At 32.7% G+C, this 25,030-nt stretch overlaps 1 protein-coding gene and 1 pseudogene across 1 annotated transcript; both read right to left on the reverse strand.

Annotated features, from left to right (window-relative positions):
* Positions 1–11,546: 11,546 nt before the first annotated feature.
* LOC132600897 (U2 spliceosomal RNA) lies at positions 11,547–11,716 on the reverse strand (annotated as a pseudogene).
* A 4,806-nt stretch (positions 11,717–16,522) lies between these two features.
* On the reverse strand, positions 16,523–21,679 carry LOC132598697 (cocosin 1-like). The gene is made up of 3 exons (XM_060311717.1): positions 21,398–21,679; positions 18,725–19,445; positions 16,523–16,966 (listed from the first exon to the last, which is right to left on the reverse strand). The coding sequence occupies exons 1-3, from the start codon at positions 21,597–21,599 to the stop codon at positions 16,807–16,809; spliced, it is 1,083 nt and encodes a 360-aa protein (XP_060167700.1). The 5' UTR covers positions 21,600–21,679; the 3' UTR covers positions 16,523–16,806.
* Between the last annotated feature and the right edge of the window lie 3,351 nt (positions 21,680–25,030).

Below are 25,030 nucleotides of genomic sequence, written 5' to 3' on the forward strand. Positions count from 1 at the left end.
CCCCCAGCATACCTTTAACTGCGACTAAATAGAGAAAGACAATGTCTAAACCCCAAATGAGGTGGGGCTCACCAATTAAAGCTGGTACGAGCAGATTCTAATGAGCAAAGGCGTCGTCCTGTAAATTCATACCTGCATTGTGAAATGCAGGCCCCCAGACAACAAAAGGGGACGTCATGAAAACTTGTAAACATGTAGGATATTTATGAATTAATCATTTTTAGTTAAAAACATGCACGCAAGAACCCGTGGAATACAAGATATGGGTTTTTATGGATTACAGACTGATTCTCAATAATCATATGGAGTTATTAAGAATACAACGATAGAATAATAGCAATTCATACATAATATAATCATGGGCATGGACCTAGGGTTGTTATTAGCATGGTATAGAAGAAACCCTAGTTTTCGTAAGGATTCATACTATATGAATTAAGAGGCGTGGGGAAAAACAATAATATTCCCATACGTAGATAGCAACCTTACATCCCTGGTAATGCTCCAAACTTGTATTAAAAATCTGAACGTGGAAGAAGAATTCTAAAGGCTAAGTCTTGAGTCCTTTAAATGAGTTTTCTTGAAAACACTATGTTAAGAACAATGATTTCATTGTTAGATTATGAGAACACATGCTAGAATTCACTTGGAATAGTTGGAATAGACTTACCATGGTGTTCTTGGTGATGGAGGAGAGGAACAGGTCGTTCTAGGGTTTAGAGACTTGTAAAAATAAGAACTAGAACTGAAAATCAGGTATTTATAGTTTCTGGCGCGACGGGTGAAATAGGGACCAAAATACGGTCTGTATTATGATTTACGGTCCATAAACCTGGACCGTATTTAAGCATATTCCAAAATAGAAACACTATAGCATTTCCTGCACAAATACGATCACCATATACGGGTCGTATTTCAAAATACGGTCCGTATTCAACAATATAATTCTCTAAGCCTCATTCCAGAATGCACAGTGAAGTTGATGATAATTTACGTGCTGAAATATGGGCCGTATTCCAAAATACGGTCCGTATTTAACCATAAACGTTTCCTGAGCCAAATTTCCAGAATGCTCAGTGGTTTTAGATGTCAAGTTACTATTTGAAATATGGGTCGTATACTGAAATATTGTTCGTGTTCTGGGGCGTAAACCCCCATCTGCCAATTGAAGAGAAAATTCCAATTCCCACATTCTTTATCTGGTTTTCTAAGTCTAGAATCATGGTCAAAGCTTAGGTTAAAGGTACGGGGTGTTACATAAACATGGTAAATCAATGCAAATCAATAAGCAACAGTGAAGGTACAAGTCACAAAGCCATAAGTCATATCAAGACTTAGATCAACTCAACCATGAAATGAATCATACAAACCGTCTCAACCAACATAAAAGTCTATGTCCCTCTTTACTTCCTCATATAGCAAGTACGCCTCACAACTAAGTCTTGTATCACCAAGAAGCTCTACTTTCCTATATACTATCATCAACAGTAAATCATACATCAAGTTTTCATCTACGTACTGTCATAAGTTTATGTCACAATTCAACTCATTATCCTACCTTCCTCCGATGATATGTGTCACAATAAGAGATAACTGAGTACAACACGAAAATTTAGGTAATAAGTCTAATCACAACAATAGGGCAACGATCCACCATCAACAACAATCAACCTAATAGAAATTCATCCCGAATCGCCACAGTATGAATACAACTACACCTCATATTACAGTACATAAAGTAATGGCGACGAGCCCACAAATCAGAAGTCATACTAATCTAGATAATATCCAACTAAAACACCATGTCTGAAGACCTAATCATGCTTTCTCCTGTCAAGTCTACACAATACATAGGTTTCGCTAATCAAAGTCTAACTAAAGTAAGCTGTAACCTAACACGAGTCTTCTATTTCCGAAGCGCCTCATAACGGTCAAAGTCTAATAATATGATGCTAAGTAAGCAACAAACTATGTATTTAAACAAGAACAACAATTTAGGAAAGAAGACCCACTTACTTCTACCCTTTCCAATGGATGAAACCATCCTTTAATGATGAATTTATCATAACTTCTATCTCTACAATCATTAACCTTCAATTCATGGGTTTCAAATCAATTTTACCATTTAAAATAGATTTTAGGACAAAGTTTCCATGTTTATTAGAACCCTAACTTTCAGCATGCAATTTCAACCATAAGAAATCAAATTTTCTCTCTAGAAAAGTGATAATCTATAATCCTAGATGATTAATTAACAACAAAATCAACAACCCACCAATTATTTAAGGGTTTACTAATTCTAGGGTTCTAGGATTTTTACCCACCATTGATGGACCTTAAAATAATCATGGAACTTGATGAAGAAAGGAAAAGGAACAAATAAAGGTGGGGACTTACCCTCCAAGATGCTTTCACCAAAGAATAGAATGAAGTTTGCCTCCTTCTCTTTTGAAAACTGACTTTGGGATCTTGTGGGTAATGGGTAGGAGTTGGAGCATAAAAATAGGGCTTTTCTGCCTCCGTCGGTCGCTGCGGCAGCCAGTTGGTCGCTGCAGCGGACCCACTATAGCTGCCCTAGCTCCACTGGCAGCGGACTTGCTAAAACAGCCCGAAACGAAAAAGGGCATAACTCCCTCATTCGGAGGCGAAACGCGAGGGTTCTTTTTTCTATAGCTTCATAATTACGATACGATCTAATGGTTCAAATATCACATAAAACAAAGGTCGTTTGATAAATATGGAGCCATTTCTATCCACAAACCTATGGCGAAAACATCGAATACGAACTCGACAAAACCCAAACCCATCAGAAACTCTTCGGAACCTCACCAAAACTTGTGGACAAGTTCAAAATCATCATATTAACATGTTGGAACTTCCAAAACATTGACACGGGGTTATTCTAACTCGACATTGACCGTGGTCAACTCTTACTCGCTAACTTAACTAGCTTCTCCATCAATGACTCAATTTACACTCGAACCTTGCGGAAACCAACCCAATGAATTCATTACGTTATAAATCATACTAACTTGACTTAAGGAAGGGTCAACAAGGTTAAATGGGTCAAAATACTATAATAACTAAACGGGTCATTACATTGACCTAGCTTATAATAGTCGTTTTAAACATTACATAGGAGGCTTAGATGATTTTTGAGACTAGTGAAACTCTTTCTAGGTTTTATTCCTCTTCTATTATTTTTATTTACATTGAAACCCTATGTTGTTCATGAATTCTAGCTTCCATTCTCGAATCATGTGTAACTAAACACATTAATTCTAGGGAAGTGGTTTAGCCATGACTATTGACGTTTGACAAGTATTTTAATCTTAGTAGCTTGTTCGTATGCAATTGTTTCTTTACTTCTGTGCTTAATTGCTTGATTGTCTGCGCAACAATTAAGTTATGTTTACTAATTGATATACGTACTTGGGAAAGACGTTGTTAGTTTAGAGAAGGAGTAAAGAGATTGTGATATGATTATCCCTATAGTTGGGCTAGAATTTGTGACTAGGATAGGAATACATTTAGTTACCGCAATCAATTACATACCGTGCTTTTATTGCGTTCTTGATAAGTCAAGACCATAGGAATACAGGAGGCGAATTATCTTGAATCGGCGAGTAGTAGTTCGGAAGAATACTACAAGATTAATAATCCGGTTGTGAACAAAGTTACTAAGGTAGGATGCTTGAATGACTCAATAGGAATGGTGAACCAACCACGACCCCGAAATGTTTCTAAGATCTTGATAAAAACAACTCTCAAATACGTTTGTAGCACAATTCTAGTTTACATTGTTAGTTATTTAGTATTTAGCATTAAGTTACAAAACAAACAAAGCTTTGATTCATTACTTGCACAATTAGTAGCAATAGTTTATTTTCGTGAAAGTATTGGTCATAAGTCTCTGTGGATTCGACATTCGATTTTATATAATCACTATATTACTTGTACGATCACGAACACTTGCGTGTGCATTTGGACGCAACAAGTTTTCCGGCACGGCTTTAAAACGCGTCACTAGGGTGTAAGGCCTGATTACTTATATACCCAGGCCGCTGAGTCCACAGCTTAGGAGAAAAGTCCACATCGGCAAAACACAAAAGAGGTGTTGGGTAGATGAGTAAGCATGCCTTAACTCCTAGTGACGTGTTTTAAAGCCGTGCGGGCTTAGGCCCACAACGTACAATGTCCACTAGTGATATTGTTAGTACAAGTTTTTGCACTTGTATGTCATGAATGTATAGCAAGAGGTGTGTTAACTTGATTCAAATTAGCACTCAATGTTCTAAGGTGCTAAAAATAAAAGAATTTATATTTTCTTAGTAAGAGATTTATTTGTTACATTGTTTGTTGTTAGTTAATATAAGTTCGCAGCATAATACCTGTACTTTGATCTATGTTTTCTAATTCTATGACTTAATTCTTTTGTAAGAGTTTAGAGACATATTTTAATTAAACCTATATATTTCGATGCCTTTAGAATTTATTTCATTTTTGAGTATTTGGTTAGAGTTATTTATTTTCTGTAGCAATTGATGTTTTTTTTTTTTTTTTGATGTTTTTGGAGAGATTTTCCAGTTTATTTTGAGGATTGAAAAATGAATCATCTTTTTCCTTTCCCATATAACAAAAAAAAAAAATTAGATAATATCTTAGATGGTGTTTCACTCATAAAGTAACTCAGCTTTATTTTTTAACAAGAAAGTCAGTCAACTATGGGTATTTCACTTAAAAAATCACTCAATTTTTTTTTTAACCATAAATTTACTTAGCCTATTTAAGTGATTTTTATTTAAAACTAAAATCGTAAAAAATAACCAAGTACCAATTTTAATCATTTTATTGACTCACCCGACCCACTAAAAATATAAAAGGTCTTTGCCCAAGGGCGAGACTGGAGAACATTCCCACCTCCAACCCTTTTTAGGCGTATTTTATTGCACAACTCTCATATTCCCCATTTTGGGATTATGTTGCTTTGTTGAATAGCCCTACTTCAATTTTTAGTCGATTTTAGTTCTAACCATTTGTATCGAAAATTGTACACTAGAATCAACCTACTGTTCTTTCATATGTTCAAAAGGTTGGATTTTGCGTTTAAATTAGTCGGCAAAGTTTTTAATTATTATTATTATTATGATTATTATTATTATTTGGCTATATCGTTAACCCCACCTCCCAAACCTCCCGGGTTCAATGGTCCTAGAATCAATGATCAAATTGGCATGATTTTATTTTTGAACTGCCCTCAGTTAATTAATACAAGTGTGTTCTCCTTGGTCAATATATTTTTAGTGGGTCGGGTTAAGTAAGCGGGTCAATAAAACGGTTGAAATGAGTATTTGTTTATTTCTTACAATTTTGGCTTTATATAAAAATCAGCAAAATGTAATTAAAAAATTATTTAAATAAGTTGTATGACTTTGTAGGTGAAATACCACTAGTTGAGTGACTTTCTGGTTAGAAAAAATAAAATTGAGTGACTTTCTGAGTGAAACATCCATAGTTGAGTGACTTTTTGATGGCATGGGAACCCGTAGCCGCTACCATTCGAGTGCGCACAGAATAAACCCAGCTCCTTTGCAATAACTCGCCATCTAAAGTTAAGTGACTTTCTGAGTGAAACATTTATAATTAAATGACCATATGAGATAGTATATAAAAAATAAAAAATAAAAACACCATTCAAACACAGCACAAAAATAGTAATGAAGAGAACCAAAACGTCAGACTAAGTTTAAATTCTTGTAAGTTTAAATTCTTTTAGCTAAAGCCTATTCTCTTCAAATTACGTAAAGGAAGTAATTACTCCTAATATTACAAGAAGTCAACAACAACAACAACAATCCAGTGAAATCCCACAATGTGAATCTGGAGAGGGTATAATGTACGCAGACCTTACTCCTACCAAGGTAGGACGGCTGTTTCCAAAAGACATCGGCTCAATAAAAAATTACTCCTAATATTCTTAGATAGAAAATTTCCATCTAGCTAAAACACAGAATAGAAGTGATTATTTGCGTAAAGCTTCCACATACAAAAGTAAAGATACTTTTAGTCATTTTTTTTCACGGATTGCCCTTCTTTTGGGGTGGTTTTTAAATTTTGCCCCTCATATTTGCGTTCTTTAAGTTTTGCCCTTCACTTGGATACCTGAGGTTCTGGGCTCGAACCCCCGCTCAGGCATAAAATAAAAAAATAATTTCGCAAGGCAGGGCTAGGGTAGTATATGCCGGATCCGGCATACAATCCTTAAGAAAAAACTAAAGTTATGTCGGAGGGGGCAGACTTTTCCTTGAGACATATATTTTTATTTTTTTTTACTTTTCAAGGCAAACTTTTAATTATGCCTTAAGGAAAAGTCCCGCCTTATGGGGCATACTTTTAGTTATGCCTTAACTAAAAGTGTGCCCCATAAAATATAACTAAAAGTATGCCCCATAAGGCGGAACTTTTCCTTAAGGCATAACTAAAAGTTTGCCTTAAGGAAAAGTTCTGCCTTATGAGGCATACTTTTGGTAATGCCTTAATTAAAAGTCTGCCCCATAAGATATAGTTTCTTAAGGAAAAGTTATGCCCCCTCCGGCATAACTTTAGTTTTTCCTTAAGGACTTTATGCCGGATCCGGCATACAATCCTTAAGGAAAAACTAAAGTTATGCCGGAGGGGGCAGACTTTGCCTTGAGACATATATTTTATTTATTTTACTTTTCAAGGCAAACTTTTAATTATGCCTTAAGGAAAAGTTCCGTCTTATGGGGCATACTTTTAGTTATGCCTTAACTAAAAGTGTGCCCCATAAAATATAATTAAAAGTATGTTGTCACGCCCCAAAACCCACCCTAGACGTGACCGGCATCCGACATCATGAACAACATCGGAAGAACCTAAACAACACAATAATAATACTTGAACCCGCCAGGTTCAACATTTGCCTCCAACAGTTTATAAATTAAATGTAACAAATCATGAATATATGAATTAAATCAGCGGAAGTCTTTGTAAGTAAATAGTCATAAACGTGGCAAACACCCATTAAGTCGTACGAGACTTTGACAATCTACCCACAATTCTGACAACTATCTATGGAACTTCTAAGAGACACAACCATCATCTAACTTCGGGACGCAGCCCGAAAATCTAGAATAATAAATGAAACAGGAAGTGTCCCACGAACAAGGATGTGGGCTCACCAAATCAACAGCAGCAGCAAGTTCTCCTAAGCGTCGAGAGTATCACGAACCTGCTCTTCTCCGTTACCTAACATACCATCAAAAACAACAATGGTATGCCTGAGTACTTTCGTACTCAGTGAGTGCCTCAGGGACAACAAGTATTATATAAATAAAATATAATAATACATAAATAAATCAGTTCTGAAAAGATAGTATAAAAATAGTCATTCCACTTTATGATTCTTAATATCATTTGTTAAACAGTTTACAAAGCCATTAATCAATATAAAAGCAAGTATTCAGCATATGTACCTCAATAAGAATTATCAAAACCCATTACAAAGCCTCTTGTCAAGTTATAACTTTCAATTATGCCTTGCAAATTGATCATGATTGTCAACAACAGTTCCATGAGAGAATAAGAATATCACACATGCCAATACAGGCCTAAGAATCAATCATATCGCGCATAGCGCACCACACCGGAACATATAATTCTTGGTGGCTATCCTTCCTCCCGAATAGCTAGGCATAAATCACACCCCGGGTAGCGAACCCAGCGGTGGCTATCCTTCCTCCCGAATAGCTAGGCATGAATCACACCCGGGTAGCGAACCCGGTAGTGGCCACTCTTCCTCCCGAATGGCTAGGCAATTACCACACTAGGATTCATAGTGGCTACCCTTCCTCCCGAATGGCTAGGCAATTACCACACTAGGATTCATAGTGGCTACCCTTCCTCCCGAGTAGCTAGGCCAAACACAACAACAAAGTTCATAGCATAGGAGCCGATTCACAATTTATCTCAAAGTAGTCACACCATCAAATAGCATTAAAGTTCATTATTCCATTATGAAAATCCATAGTTTCATAGATAATCCTGAAAACGTTTCCACTTCTTTAAACAAGATTCCTTTGTCTTAGTTTCTTTGTAAAGTCATCAATACCAACAATTAACCATCATCACTGATCATCTCTTATAGAAGAAAACGATTATGATTCCATATACGTATATAGAGGATAATACAATCAAGGTTTAATGTGGGCTTGTCCCCTCACGCACATTAACCATTAATCAAAACATGTAATAAATTTCAAGAGTGTAAAACCAATTCATCATATCATTCAAACATGCTTTATAAAGAATCAATCTTTCAAGGGAGTTTGCAAAAGAGACATATAAATTACCTTTATATTCAACAAGGATTTTATTTTTAAAGAGACATACAAATGACCTTTATAGTCAAAAGGATTTTTAAAAGAGACATACCTTAAATCCCGTTAAAATATCCCAAACGTAAGCTCCATGCTTCAAAGAATCATTCTACATCTAATTGAGGTTTGTATGACCAATAAACTATAGATATTCACCAAATTCGCAGCTACTGTTCATAGCTGGAAACGCACAGCTACAGACTTTGAAATCTGATCTTCACCGTTCACATTTAATACCTATATGTTGGGACCACTCAGTTAAAATTTGGGCTCGATCCAACGGTTATATAAGCGTAAAACGTCAATTTAATATGGCTGGTCGGAGGAATTCTACAGCAAAAATACTAGGGTTTTGTTTTTAATAAAGTGCATCTAAACCAATCTTATTTCATGATTCTACGAACTATTCCATGTCTAAAACATAATAATAATTCCATATATCCATAAAAGTGTGAGGGTGTTACCTTTTTGAAGAAATCCCAAAGCTTCATCCCATATTTGACCTTGAATGAAGTTTCCATAATCTATCGATTTCATATAATGATTCGGTGTTAATCTAGTGATTAGTTAAGGAAATTAACTTAGGGATTTGAGTAAAAACTCACCTTAGAGAGATGATATATGGATCTGGTGGAAAAACCCTCTCCTTGGAAGTTTTTGGGTTGTATTTATAGGTTATTATAAAGGCTTGGGCTTTAAAACCTAATCCTACAAGAATCGGGATTTTCATTTTATACAGCTTCAGTAAATAGGTCATAACTTTTCGTACAGACCTTTGTTTGACCTCCATAATATATGGTTGGAAAGGTATTTCAAATACCTACAATTTTCATGTTTTGAGTTTTCCCAAATTCCCAACAAAACTACCCGAAAACTGGGCATAACTGAAACTGTCTCAGACTTAGACGAATTTCAGGATTTCTAAGGAACTTCCTTATCTCATTTGACCCCGAAAAGATTATTTAACACCATTTTCCATCCCAAGAGATCCAAAAGGTTAACATGACATCTAAACCCCAATTTTTTCACATTGACACCTAACTCGGATTTACGGGATGTTACATATGCCCCATAAGGCGGAACTTTTCCTTAAGGCATAACTAAAAGTTTGTCTTAAGGAAAAGTTCTGCCTTGTGAGGCATACTTTTGGTTATCCCTTAATTAAAAATTTGCCCCATAAGGCATAGTTCCTTAAGGAAAAGTTTTGCCTCATAAGGCATAACTAAACTATGCCTTGAGGAAAAGTTATGCCCCCTCCGACATAACTTTAGTTTTTCCTTAAGGACTTTATGCCGGATCCGGCATACACTCCCTCCGGCCCTGCCTTACGAAATTATTTTTTTATTTTATGCCTAAGCGGGGGGTCGAACCCAGAACCTCAGGTATCCAAGCTAAGGGCAAAACTTAAAGACCACAAATATGAGGGGTAAATTTAAAGACCGCAAATATGAGGGGCAAAATTTAAAGACCACCCCAAAAGAAGGGCAATTCGTAACCACTTTTAGTAACAGGCTGGACCAAGACAAAAATTGCAAGGCCCAAAACCAAAATTGGACTAGATTTGGTAGGTTGCGTCAAGCCCGTGCAATAGTGCAACGCATGGGCGACGCTCAAAAGACCAGGTAGCAAGCTACCTTGATGGACTCTCCCCTTTTAAAAATGTAAAACTTACACAAATAACTATCTTTTAGTAGCTTCTAACTAGTTATAACTATAAGTTGAAGATTTACAATTCGTAGCTTCTTTTGGCTGTATTTTAATTGTATCTCGCATTTTTGAAATACAATGAACTATAGCGAAATACAGAGAAATACAAAACACGTTAGAGTAAATTTAGGCTCTATTTTTGGAACATATATTTTTTTTTTAAATTCTGAGATAAAAAATAGGCTATATTTTTGGAACATAATATTCTTTTCCTTTTTAAATAATAAGTCAAATTAAATCAACCATATTTCACACAAATCACTGAAGAGTAATATCAGGCCCTATTTATGGAACAGTTTTAAAAAAAAAATATTTATGGCATTTAATTTAAAACTTCCCATAAATCACGCATAATGGTTGTTCTTCCATAAAAGCTTACGAATCTTTCTCAACTTTTATTATAATCAAAACTTTTTAAATTCAAAAATCACTAAAGATCTTAAAACTTCCAAATACAAAAAAAAAATATACACTAAAATATAATCAAATATGGTTAATTGCCTAAGAAATATAAAGTTATAGTATGCGTATATACAATGGAATACAATGAAATATATCAGAAACTGTTTCACAAATTAGAAATACAAAATGCAGAAATACATTGAAATACAGCGAAATATAAAAGTCGTGAAAACAAAGTGTAGTAAAAATAGGCTCTATATTTGGAACATTCACTATATTTACACACACAAAAAAAAAAAGATAAATGCATTGAAATACAGTGAAATAATATGTTGAAATACACTGAAACATACTGAAAATTAAATATATTATTTGTTAATACACTGAAATACTGAAACATTTTATCAAACACTTGGTGTGTATGAAGCTCCACGACTCTCATCAATGGTGTTCTCATGGGAAAGAGGCAAGTCGTCTCAGATTGCTACAAAAAAGACATTATCCGGAGATAAAGACTTTCAATTGGACTAGTTAATAAAGCTTCACTCTGTTGTCCTTCACCGTTGTTAGAGCTCTTTTTTTCACTCCGTCGTCGACCATGGCTTCACTCCGTCGTCGACCATGGCTCTTTTTAATAAAGCTTCACTCTATCGTCGACCATGGCTGCTGCTACTACTGTAGGATTCTTCTGATTTGTAAGAGAAAATGAGATCTAGGATAGGTGATGGAACAAAGAGAGAAAGAGGGGTGAGGGAGAAAATAAATTTGATAGGTGAAAGAAAATCAATTTAAAAGACTAGGAGATGGAACAGAGAGAGAAAGAAGGGTGAGGAAGAAAATAGATTTGATAGGTGAGAGAAAAATATTTGGAAAAAAAAAAAGATTATGAGTAAGTGGGAGAGAAGTACCTTTATTTTTAGGAAAATACACTGCAGTTATAAAAACAAGTTATAGATGATAATTTGATAAATAATTAAACTACCAAATATAATTAATAAAAAATTAGCTATTACTAATAAATAAGTCTTAGAAATAATTATGGGCTGTAAATTTTCTTAAAAAGTTGAGCTAATATCAAGTGGCCCGATGGCTCACATACCAGATATTAAACTGATAAGAACATATCCTACATTTGATCTTAGTCAAAAGGCCTTTCTGATAAGAACAGATACTACATTTGATCTAAGCCAAAAGGCCAAGAAAGGTATACTTTTGTTTGCTTCATCCGGTGCAATTTATACATTACTCGAATCTCCCGCTTGTGTTAAAACGCCGAAGTGGGAACAAAGACCGGTGCACAACAATATAAAGAATTTTCATATGTACGACGAAGAAAAATCCTACCGAGAAGAGTAGTTTTCAACTACATACTCAAACTTTAATTATTTTCTTAATTACACACTTTAAGTTTGTGAAAACAATATTTACCTAAACTATTTCAAAGTAGGGAAAAGAGTTGAAAATATCCCTCTACTTTGTTTTAATAGTTAAAAATATCCTCCGTTATAATTTTAGATCATTTATGCCTCTGCTGTTATGAACGTTAACAAATATACCCTTCATTTAACGGAAATTCCCGAATTAATTCAAATGACCCAATTTCACAAAATATAACTCGATCTGGTTTTTGCGTCGCGGAGCTATTACCGGAAAAAATTGCTATAAGATCTTCAAAATACCATTTCTAGCCACTTTCATTTTTTTTTCATATAAAAAGTAAATTTTGAAAAGGAAATAGACACAATTCTTCAGGATCTGAGTACGTCTGAAAGCAGCTTCTCCATTAGGAAACTGTGGAGATACATACCCTGTGCTTAATTGAAGTCTCTGCAAATTTTACTTTGCTCTTTTGTTTGTTGTTTCCTTTTCTTTTCCTTTTTTTTTTTTTTGTGGTTTTATTTAGTGATTGTCGGATGTTGGATGATTTTTCTACTATATAGAAAAGTAAGTTTGGGGCAGAATCGTCGTCCGTCAGTGTTTCTATAAATAAAGTCAAAAATAAGGGCAATTTACTAACCCTCCTATGTTTCCACGTGTTGCTTCCTGACGAATCCACCTAGCTTCTTCAATGTAAGTTCGTCGACACAGCTTCTGAAATCGTGGGACCCACTGATTTATTTAATGTGTTGCTTTATGTCTTATGACCTGCTTACATATTTGGGGTCCACTTTGTCAATTGGTTTATTTGCTGTTGCATATTATTCAATTTTGGATATAAAGTAACTTTTATACTTCTTTGTAGGAAAATCTGTGAAATCAAGAATATCTTTGTTAATATGGGATTCACTTTTCTATATAGTAGAAATTTTGGATATAAAGTAACTTTTATACTTCTTTGTAGGAAAATATGTGAAATCAAGAATATCTTTGTTGTGTGGAAAGTCACCACAGATGCAACTTAGAATTTATTGTTACATTTTGTTTAACTTTTGAATATGTAATTTTTAAAATATTAAAAATATTAATATCTGGATCAACAATGAAAATTAAATGCAGCTACTTTTTATTTTCAGTCCATCAGTTTTTCAGTCCATCAGTTCTTTTGTTTGGAAAAGGAGAAGTCACAGTTTACTATATATCTTATTGTATTTACAGTTCAACGTTATACGAATTTTATAAATTTGAGTAAGTTGTAACAAAACTTACATAAATCACCATATTTTTGAAAGATTCTAACAAATTATAGCTACTTTTTTCATATTTACCATTTGTAGCTACTTTTTAGTTTTTTACGATTGTATTTCGTTTTCATCAATACATGTATTTTTTGTTGTTCCTTCTTTTTTTTTGGCGTAATTATAGTGCCACATTCTGGATGGAATTTTTTTAAAATGAAAGACATCATAACACATCTCATAAATCACGTCTTGATCATATCTTCCATAATATGCATATATAACTCTTTCCGGTAAAGGTAACATAGAGAATATCTCGATTATTATGTTAATAAATTACAATACAAAATACATACATACATATATATATATATATATATATATATATATATATATATATATATATATATATGATAATATGACACTGAAACAAATAAATATAACTGTAACTCAAATAAACCACTTATCCACTTAAGTTTTCACATATATTTGTACTGGAATCCTTTAAATACATATACATACATATGTATTTTCCTGATAATTACATATACACATACAGAAAAATACATTTGTATTTACTGAAACAAATAAATACAAGTGTATCTCAAATATACCACATATGCAAACAATACACATATCAACTTAAGTATTCACATGTATTTGTATTGGAGTCGTTTAAATACATATACATGCATATGTATTTTCTTGATAATTACATATACGAATACTGAAATATACATTTGTATTTACCAAAATAAATAAATACAAGTGTATCTCAAATATACCACATATGCAGATATGAAGATAATATACAAATCAACTTAAGCATTCACATGTATTTTTAGTGGAATCATTAAAATACAATAAGGTTGTATTTTAATGAACCTTATTGTATTTCATGTTTCTCAATACATGTATTTTTGTTGTTTCTATTTTTTGGGCATAATTATAGTGCCAATTATTCTGGATGAAATCTTTTAAAAATGGAAGACATCATAACACATCCTATAAATCACGTCTTGAACATATCTTAGTAATTGTAGCTATAATATGTAAGTAAAAATGATTTATAGTTAATAATAATAAATAAAATAAAAGGTAGTTATTATTCATAAATAGGTCTTAGAAGTAGGTGTGACAAGTAAATTTTCTTTAAATATTTATATTTATATTTTATACTATTATAGAAGAGGGATAAATTTTTAGGGTATTTAGGTAATTACTCCAAATAACTTGATTGTTGTACATGTTTTATTAGTTTTTGGCTGTGCTGACTTTTTAACCCTTTGATATAGCCGCATTGATTTCAAGTGGGGTCATTTATTATTATGACTATGACCGACAACTTTTTCCAATTAACTTGCCCATTGCTCATATAATCATATTTATGAACCTATTCATAGTTTAAATTTGTTTTTGTTGTACGTATATATTACTGCCTCCTCCCGGTCATATTATTGGATATTTTTAATTTTTAGATTTAGTCCAAAATATATAATCATTTATATCATTAAAAAAAGTAATAATTATTTTCTTAAAATTATCTTTCTCAAAGGGTATGTTCAAGCTAAAAACACAATCGCTAGGAAATAATTCTGATTTTCGATGGATATAACTTCCCGTTTCATCATTCGTTCCATGTACTAATGACGTGTAGTGCTTTTATTTTCATTTTTTAGAGCATAAGTTTGTTAGATTCAATTGTTTTGACATTAAATTATGATTATTATTATTATTTTTCTTAATAAATTGCATACTGCTATAATTATAGATTCTTTTATTCAGAATTACATAGTCTGAAACTAACAACGAATTAGTATCGATGACGTAGGTGTTCCTTCTGACCTTAATAAAATGAAGTTGGATCTCAAGAGTTCTAGCAAATAATTGTGTGTCGTGACAAATATTCTTTTCAAAACAGGTTATTATCAAAACTAAATTAAGGAATTCTTAACATTCGTTCACTGTTTTTACATAATTTAATTTCCACATCGCGTTGCTACCTTCGATCTTGCTGCAATAAATGAATCTTGAAATATGAATTTCTTGAACTTTATAATATTTGAAAAAACTGTGCTTTATTACGTTGAATGCTCATAGGTTTAATGAAAGACAAGTTTGATAATAAAAATCCCGCATATAGGGAGAGGTTTACCAATCCATCAGAAATTATGACGATCCGTCAGAATTTTGCTTGCATATATGAAGCAAGTTTTTGCCCAACCATTCATATTCTGAGATCCACCAAACCTTGTAAGTCATTTTTTTTTAAATTATAATCGTGAGTCATTTTTAAATTTATGACGTAATTTGTACTATAGTCCGGACAATCCTTAAGGACTTTTGGCAAGGCAAGTTTTTGCTTATCCATCAGAAGTTATGAAGATCTGCGGGGAATTACTATCATATTGTGACACACAGACTATTTTTATAAAATGAGTCAAAACCTAACTTTTTTTTCTCATTCAAAACCTAAAATTGTGGCACAAAAATATCCTATTTATACAAATCAAAATGTAATATCCGAGGATAGAAAATGTTGGGTGCTTATCTAGTACTTAATAATAAAATAGTCACTAGGCCCCAATGACCTTGATGATTAAAAAAAAATGGAAATAGAGGACAAAAATGTTTTTTAGTAGATGAACATAGAAATGGCGTGGCCAACGATGTGGCTATGATATGGCTTTAATGTTTTTGATGTGGCTATGATGTGTCATCCTTGTCAAAGCAAGTGAGGAACACGCAGTGACAGAGGGGTTTAAAATAACTGTTTTAAACAAGTTCAAAGGCCTAAATGAAACCCCGTGGAGTACAGACACCGAGATGACAAATCTGGAAAACTAAAACGGAAAAGGCTCAAATATGCCTTTAAGCTATCGAAAATGGCTCATTTGTGCCACTCATCAATAGTTAACTCATTTATGCCACCGTCTCAATAGTTTGACTCATTTATGTCATCGTCGTTACCAAAATGGCTCATCCACGCCATTTTTCATTAGCATCGATTTTACAATACCAGTTATGACACGTGGTCTCCAATTAGAGGTCCACATCGTTTGATTAAGTCAGCACAAGTTTAAGTCCTAAATTATAGTAAAACCCGATGAAAATGGCATGGATGAGCCATTTTGGTAACGGCGATGACATAAATGAGCCAAACTATTGAGGTGATGGCATAAATGAGCCACTATTGACGAGTGACATGGATGAGTCATTTCTGATAGTTCGATGGCATATTTGAGCCTTTTACGAATAAAGAGTCTCCCAAGCTATTCCGCCTAAAAATTAATAGGTGTGTCGCGTAATAATCAGCCTAATGATGTAAATTGTGCCTCAAATACACTGATTTAACAAGATGTAGACACATGCACCACAAGAATTGGACATACAAAGAAGTACACCAAATTCATTTTCCTTTTATTCTTAAGAAGCAATCCATATATGCATAATAGCACACAGCAGCATAAGCTTGCATTCAGGAAAAGCTAAAACAAAAGCTCCCATCTTTTACATATGTAGTAGATATTTATTTCTCATATATAATCTTGGTATAACCGAAGTAGAATTAATAGTGTAGATCTACTTCATCAGCGATCTTATTTTAGCGTAGAAACATATTATATTATTATTATACACTTGTTAAACATGATCGAATGTCTAACAAGTGCCAGTCACTCCACTTAAATTGTTGAAGGTGGGGCAATCACTGCGCCCTTAGCAATCTTGGACTTGAAAGACTGAATCACAGCTGGAGACGCATTTAGAGAGGCCTCTAAAACTGATGGAGATGCTGCTTCCCAAATTGATTTTTTACCACCTGATAGTTGTCCATATACTTGCCTGCAAATTATTAATGGAACATTACATGATATTTATTTTGATATCAATTATTTGCATGTCTATATAACCTTAGACTTTCTTGTGCTTAAAGTGAATTTATGTCTATAAGCACTCTCTTTTAATTTGTTTCTCTGTTTATCTCCTAACATTAATTCAATTTCGCCCCCAAAACTATCCCCTAGCTAGCTAGCTACTTCTCCTCTTGATGAATTATAACATGCCTTTGACTAGTCAATCTGCAGATAAATGATCCTAAACATGAGCCGTGGAATAAAAGTAAAGCTGTTTTCATGCTATAGATAACATGTGATCATAAGACCGGTCATTGATACTTGTATTAGGATAAATTGTCTAAATCACATCCCTTTAAAGTGCGATCCTTCTTTCCTGCTCTCTGCATCAACACAAGAGTCCTTCGTGCTACCCTTTCTTTTTAATGATCAGATAACTGATTAACACTGATCCTCCATTTGTTATCTGTTTCACATTTTTATTTGTATATAAGTAAGAAAATGAATTCCTACGTTTAGTTTCCATCTAAGCTCACCTATTGTCTTCCTTTCGGAATAATAAAATAAACTTCTTTCATAGTACTATTTCTACGGAATGATTAAAGGACTTAAGTTATACTTTTTTTTTTTTCGGAAAAGGGCCAAAATTACTCCTGAACTTTGAAAAATAGTTCATCCATACCCTTCGTTATACTTTAGGGTCAATTATATCCTTACAGTTATACTATGGGGTCAATTATACCCTTATGTCTAACGGCTGCCACGTGGCATCATCTCAGCCCTTCAAAATTATTTTATCCTCAAATAACTTTTTACCCACTAAAATAACTCAAAACGACCCGATTTTTTTTTCCAGCAAAAATAATACGGAATTATTTTTCCAGAAAAAATATAAAAATAATTCCGTATTATTTTTGCTGAAAAAAAAATTCGGGTCATTTTGAGTTATTTTAGTGGGTAAAAAATTATTTGAGGATAAAATAATTTTGAAGGGCTGAGATGATGCCACGTGGCAGCCGTTAGACATAAGGGTATAATTGACCCCATAGTATAACTGTAAGGGTATAATTGGCCCTAAAGTATAACGAAGGGTATGAATGAATTATTTTTCAAAGTTCAAGGGTAATTTTGGCCCTTTTCCGTTTTTTTTTGTTAAGACAAGGTCACTGGTGTGGTTCCCAGTGACTAATTTATTAATTTTTAATATAGTTCAATAAAACAGAAAGAAAAGCATAAAGTAAAACAAAGTCTAGTTGGTAAATTAGCAACACCACCGAGAAATCTAAGCGAAAAATTAGGGTTCTCGGTGGTTTCCTAAAAATTAGCCCAAAAAAGTTATAGTTTAACCTAGCCATCCAGCTGTTTTATTAGATAACTTACTAGTACTTTCTTTAAGACTATCAATTCTAATGTCCGTTGATTTATCTGCAATTTTAAAATATAAATAATCTAATTATATCCGTACATAAAATTTAAACTCATAACAAATTAAATAGTCATCTTATTTGATAAACTCCTACATGGTCTATTATCCATTTTTTGAACGCATCTACAGTAAAATGAAAATAATAGCCAGAATGCCTGATCAGTGTTCGGATGAGGAAGAGGGTTACTATAGCCAATTTCATTTACGATAGTCATTGAATCCTCAAAATACAGATATGTTTTGTAAACTCAACAAAAATATACAGTATATAGTTTAATTTCCTCATTTCATTATCCTAGTTACATGATAGGGAGTACTTACTTTGAAGATGTTATCACAGAGAAGAACTCCATTCCTCCTGCCTCAGCTCGCACAGCAAATGGAAAGAATTTTGGAACAAAGAACAATTCACCTTCCTTCACTATAGGACCCAAAACTTTCTTACCAAGAAGTCCCACAATTTCAACACATCCACTTCCTTTAGTAACATAGCTCAGTTGAACTGAGGAATCCGCTGTAAAAATCGGACCAAATAATGCACCACCTTCCAAAACTACGCGATTCGCGCTTTGTCCAAGATCTCCAAGCAACGGTAAATTCTTACCAGTTAATGTGGTGAAAACTCCACCATTTTTCACTTCAACGTTGGGTTTTGCACTATCAAAGTTGAAAACCAACTCGTGTTTGTTGGATGGATCTGGCATTTTTGTCCTTTCATTTATCTTAATTAAAATATTAGAACTGCTTTGGTCTTTTATAAATTTTTCAGATTCAGTTTCAGTCATGTGAAAAATTTGAGCAATGAATTCATTGTGAAATCCATTCAGAATACCCGCAGCTCCGGTTAAGAAAAAATAGCAGTATTCTCCAGGTGTATATTCATCAGACGATTCTCCCAAGAAAATTATGGTGACTTCAGAGTTTCCACCATTGTACCACCATGACACTGCTCCCATGGTCACTGGTAAGGCATCCCCTTTTTGTATTTTAATAATTTCTTCTTTTGAATCTTCTGGTGAGATCAGTCCAACAATGCATTCACCTGTGCAAACGAAATAGGTGTAGATATGGTAGTAGAAATAATTGACGAGAAAAATGTACAATGCGTGTCATAACCATAAGCTGGTAGGAAAGAATTAAAAAGGAGAGAAATCAGGGTTCAAATCCTAGAGCAGAAACAGTGAAGAGTTACTAAATTATTGTGTTGGTGAGAGATAAACTAGCAAGTATCAAATGATATAATCAAGAGAAGCACGAGTTAGCTTGATTTGAACACAAAGGCTGATGGAGCATATCATATGTGAGTTCAACTAAACCCATAATGTTTGGCACTACATTAAATGGACGTACAAAAATAATCATCAAAATGTCAAGAAACATTAAGTTTTAAATCCATAATTCAAAGCGTAATGGGTTTAGCCGTTAGAACCCAAAGGTCAAAGTTAACCCATATATTTAAATTATGCATCTGTTTATGTCCATGATCAAATCACAGAGTCTAGGTGATTTTTTTTTTTTAATTTGTCTAGGCTTGTGGGGAAGAGTTAATCGAATACTGTGCTAGCATTCGATAAAATATTCAAGATACACACAAGTTGGTTCGAACACAAAGATGGATGGAGGATATTGATCATCAGTGGATTATATTTGATTGAACCCAAAAATTATTTCTATATATGAAATAATCATCAAAATAACCAAAAGTAAAATTTAGATGGAATTTTTATTCATTGTAGCTTCTTTTAAGACCTAATTATTAATATTAACTATCTTTTTATTTAATTATATTTAGTAGCTAATTAACTTTTCTAAATTACAAATGGTAGCTATATCAAAAAATACATACCCAAAAACATATATCTTTCTTTTTTCTCAATCACTACCCATTTCAGATTTTTCATTTCTCAAAACCCTAAAAAAAATCTCTCCCCTTCTCTCAACCACCACCACCATGGCCACACCGCCCCCCTCTCTCTTCTCCCTCTCCCTCTGTGCTCACCCCTCTCTCTCTCCGCCACCCCTCTCTCTCTCTTCTCCGTCTCTCTCTGTGCTCACCCCTCGCTCTCTCTCTTTTCACTCTGCAGATCTAGCCGTGTGCATTGTTGGTGGCGGCGGTGATGGACTGATTTTGAGATGGCGGCGGAGAAGATGACGTAGAGGTGGAGAGATTAGGGTTTTGTTGGTGATGGAAAGATTAGGGTTTTTTGGTGGTGGTGGTGTCTCAGATTTGGGTTTTTGGTGGTGGTGGTGTCTCAGATTAGGATTTTGGTGGTGTTGGAGAGATTAGGGTTTTTTGGTGGTGGTAGTGTCTCAGATTTGGCCATGTGTATTTGTTAAAAGCCAAATACAAATACATTCAAAAATCTACATCTCACAAATACACTATTTTTTAATGTATTTGTCTTTGTATTTTTTAGTGTATTTTGTTGATAGCCAAACACATTATTTTTTTGAATGTATTTGTCATGTATTTGAATTTTTTGGTCTTGTATCTGAATGTATATGTTGAAATCCATTCAAATACACGAAAATTTGAATATATTTGGCTTCATAGTAGTTGGAATGTACACAATGTATTTGAAATACATCAAAAAAAGCCACTGAAATACATCAAAAAAATCAGTAAAATACTTTAAAAAAATCACTGAAATACATAAAAAAAAAAAGACACGGAAATACATTATGGAAAAAAAAAAATCACTGAAATACATCAAAAAAATATATATTAATATCTAATTTAATAGCTCCACCATTAAAGGCTAAAATCAAGGATCATATTTTTTTTTACCTTGTTCTCATGTATTTGTTGGCAACAAATACACGCGAAAACATACACTATTTTGCCAAAACGTAGCTACAAATGGTAATATTTAAAAGAGTAGCTATAAATGGTAGGAAGCTACAATAAGGTAGTCATTTGAGTAAGTTTGCCAATTTAGATCCGCATCATCTCTTGAACATCACTGTTATAAAAAATATATATGTATATCATACCTTCACAAACATATCCAATTTTTGAGGAATCAGCATAATGAGGTTGAGCAAAACCACGAGGCTGAAGAACTAATAATCCTGCAGCAACTTTTTTCTGGCTAAGCACAGGAAACTGGGTACTTGACCAAGTGTAGTATCCACCAAGTCCTTCCACTTCCGCTATTGTTTTATCAGCTTTTTTCGAAGCCAATATCAAATCCATTGATATATAAACAAAAACTCAAACTATGTATGCCAAAAAACCTTTCAGGGGAATTGTTCTAGACTCACACATTTTGCAGAGGCTGTTTCGTTCTATTTATAGAGGCCACAAATCAAGGAGTATTAATTAATAATTAGTTCTCTTGGGCTAAACTATGAATTATAAACATTAATAGCTGGTTAAAATGGTTGGGTTTAATGTTTTTCATTTTTAAATTGTTAATTGAAATATAGTTTCCGGTTAAGAATATATTTTGTGTGATATAACAATAGTAAAGTGACTTCTCCTAACTCCATTTACATCATACAAGTGATTGGTTGTTATTATAGTCAACAATTACATAAATAACGAGTATTTAATTATTGTGTTTGCTCGGGAATTACATATACATGGTTAAGTGGTAAACACACGTGGTTCTTAAAGACATCAATGTCTTGTATACCTTGGTTTATTATAAAGTGATTATATTTCGGGCGAAGGGTCAAATATACTCCTCTATTATTGAATATTAGTCACATTTATCTCCGTCGTACTTCTGGTCAAATATACCCCTATCATTAGTGAAGTTGTTAGAAATAGCCCTCAATTTATCGGAAGTGACTCATGGCAAGTCAGATGTGGAAAATGACCTATAAGATTTTACCACCAGGCATTTATGCAATTTATTTTAAAAACTATTTTCTTAATTAAAAGAAACTAATATTTAAAGTGACTCATCACTTTAATAAAGTTCATCACTTTAAATTGCTTTTTGGTTTTGTCCTTAACATAATTTTGTGATTTTGAGATTTTATCCTAAATTTTAGTTGAAATTGGTTCATATTTTTTAATTGTCATAATTTACGTTTTCCATGATTTGTGATCTCACCCAAAAGAATGCTAATGAGACTGAAAATTTCAAGTCGCTATTTTTTTTTATAGGATATTGCATGGTTATTTTGAAAATTCAGGAGACAAAAAGACAATGAGGATTGTCTGTCACAATTCTCAGACATCAAAAGATAATGTATGTTGAATTTTATTTCAAAATTTTTTAAAAGTCCATTATCAGTATTTAAATTTAAATATTTTGTTTATATTTGCCATGACTTGTGATCTCACCCAAAACAATTCGGACGAGACTGAAAAATTCAAGTCGCTAATTTGATTTTCCTTCCTTCTTTTTTTTTTTGTTTTGTAGGATATTGCAAGGTTATTTTGAAAATCCGGGAGACAAAAAGACAATGAGGTTTCTCTATCACAATTCTCAAACATCATAACATAAGGTATGTTGAATTTTATTTCAAAATTTTTTAAAAGTCCATTATCAGTGTTTATTTTAAATATTTATGTTTTTAGTTCTTCGTCTAATTGCTAATGGGGGTTTGAAAAACGTATAGGTCATTGATAATTACACTGAATGCGTCATGTTATATGTTCGACATGCAATATGCAAAACCTCTGGAGTTAAAATAGGAGGCACATCATTCTCCTTGTGGAGACCTTGATAATCAACCAATTTTTTTTAGCTTGGGATGGAACAGACTAGCTTCAAAGATACAATAACTATTTTGTGGTATAACTTCTACATGTTTCACGCAAAATACGGTTTTACATAATTTGTTCTTTTTGTATAAATTTTTAAACTTATTGACACGTACAACGCACGTACGCAGTAACTTGTTTATTTCTTTTCTACTTTAATAGAAGCATGAGTTTTCTACTAAGGATCGTCGTCCTCATAGGGGCTCAATGGGAATTTCAATGTTTTATGCTTACACGTGAATGTTGTAAATTGGCTTTTGGTTGTTTCCTCAATTCATTTTCTGAAGAGCACTCTGGAGTCCGGAGCCAAAATGGGTTATTTTTGCAGCCATTACACAAAAATGGTATGCTTTTTTTTTTTAGACCAAAATGGGCAGTTCGTGATCCATGCAACGAAATAGGTGGTTTTTTTTTTTTTTATTTCCTGAATAAAAAAGAAAGTGACTTGTAATTTTTTTTTTTTTTTTGCATTTCGTGACACTATTCACGAAATAGATTTTTTTCATTTTTTTTATTTCGTGAATAAAAAAGAAAATGATTTGTATTTTTATTTTTTTTTATTTTTTTGCATTTCGTGAATCAATTCACGAGATACCCTTTTTTTTCTTTTTTTTTCGCAATTCTTGAAATAATGAAAGAAACTGTTTTTTTTTTTTTTTTTTGCATTTCGTTACCCAATTCACGAAATAGCCTTTTTTTTTTTTTTTTTGCAATTCGTGAAATTAATTAACTTTTTTTTTTTTTTTTGCATTTCGTTGCCCAATTCACGAAATAGCCCTTTTTTCGTGAATATTAACTTAACTGTTTTTTTTTGTATTTCTTGAATAAAAAAAGAAATAGGAAATTATATTTTTTTTTTTTTGCATTTTCGTGTATTAAAAAACGAAATAGGGTTTTTTTTTATTTCTTTCATATAAAAAGGAAATTGGAATATATATATATATATATATATATATATATATATATATATATATTTTGCATTTCGTGTATTAATGAACGAAATAGATTTTTTTTTTTTTTTTTTTGTATTTTGTGTATTAATGAAGGAAACTGTTTTTTTTTTTTTTTGGCATTTCATAATCTAATGAACGAAATAGGTTTTTTTTTGTATTTCGTGAATAAAAAAACGAAATAGGAAATTATATATATATATATATATATATATTAGCCGAGGGTCTCTCGGAAACAGCCGTCCTACCTTGGTAGGAGTAAGGTCTGCGTACACTCTACCCTCCCCAGACCCCACGTTGTGGGATTTCACTGGGTTGTTGTTGTTGTTGTTGTTGTTGTTGTTATATATATATATATATTTTGCATTTCGTGTATTAAAAACGAAATAGAAAAATAATTTTATTTTCATTTTGTTTATATAAAAATGAAATAGGAATACATACATATATATATATATATATATATATATATATATATATATATATATATATATATATATATATATATTTTTATATAGGAATCCTATTTCGTTTTATATAAACGAAATATAAAAAAAAATTATCCTATTTCGTTCATGTATCAATGAAATACAAATATATATATATATATATATATATATATATATATATATATATGAATTGCAAAAAAAGGCTATTTCATGAATTGGGCAACGAAATGCAAAAAAAAAAAAAAATAGTTTCTTTCATTATTTCAAGAATTGCTAAAAAAAAAAGGCTATTTCGTGAATTGGGCAACGAAATGCAAAAAAAAAAAAAACAGTTAATTAATTTCACGAATTGCAAAAAAAAAAAAAAGGCTATTTCGTGAATTGGGCAACGAAATGCAAAAAAAAAAAAAAAAAAAAAACAGTTTCTTTCATTATTTCAAGAATTGCATAAAAAAAAGGGTATTTCGTGAATTGATTCACGAAATGCAAAAAAAATATATATATACAA

The sequence above is a fragment of the Lycium barbarum genome, chromosome 6 (genome assembly GCF_019175385.1).
Source record: "Lycium barbarum isolate Lr01 chromosome 6, ASM1917538v2, whole genome shotgun sequence".
In the NCBI taxonomy this organism is placed as follows: domain Eukaryota; kingdom Viridiplantae; phylum Streptophyta; class Magnoliopsida; order Solanales; family Solanaceae; genus Lycium; species Lycium barbarum.

Coding starts and splice junctions, on each gene's coding strand:
- LOC132598697 (XM_060311717.1), bottom strand. CDS start 21,599: ATGGATTTGATATTGGCTTCGAAAAAAGCTGATAAAACAATAGCGGAA. Junction 19,446..21,397: donor AATTGGATATGTTTGTGAAG/GTATGATATACA, acceptor TCGTTTGCACAG/GTGAATGCATTGTTGGACTG. Junction 16,967..18,724: donor TCTGTGATAACATCTTCAAA/GTAAGTACTCCC, acceptor AATAATTTGCAG/GCAAGTATATGGACAACTAT.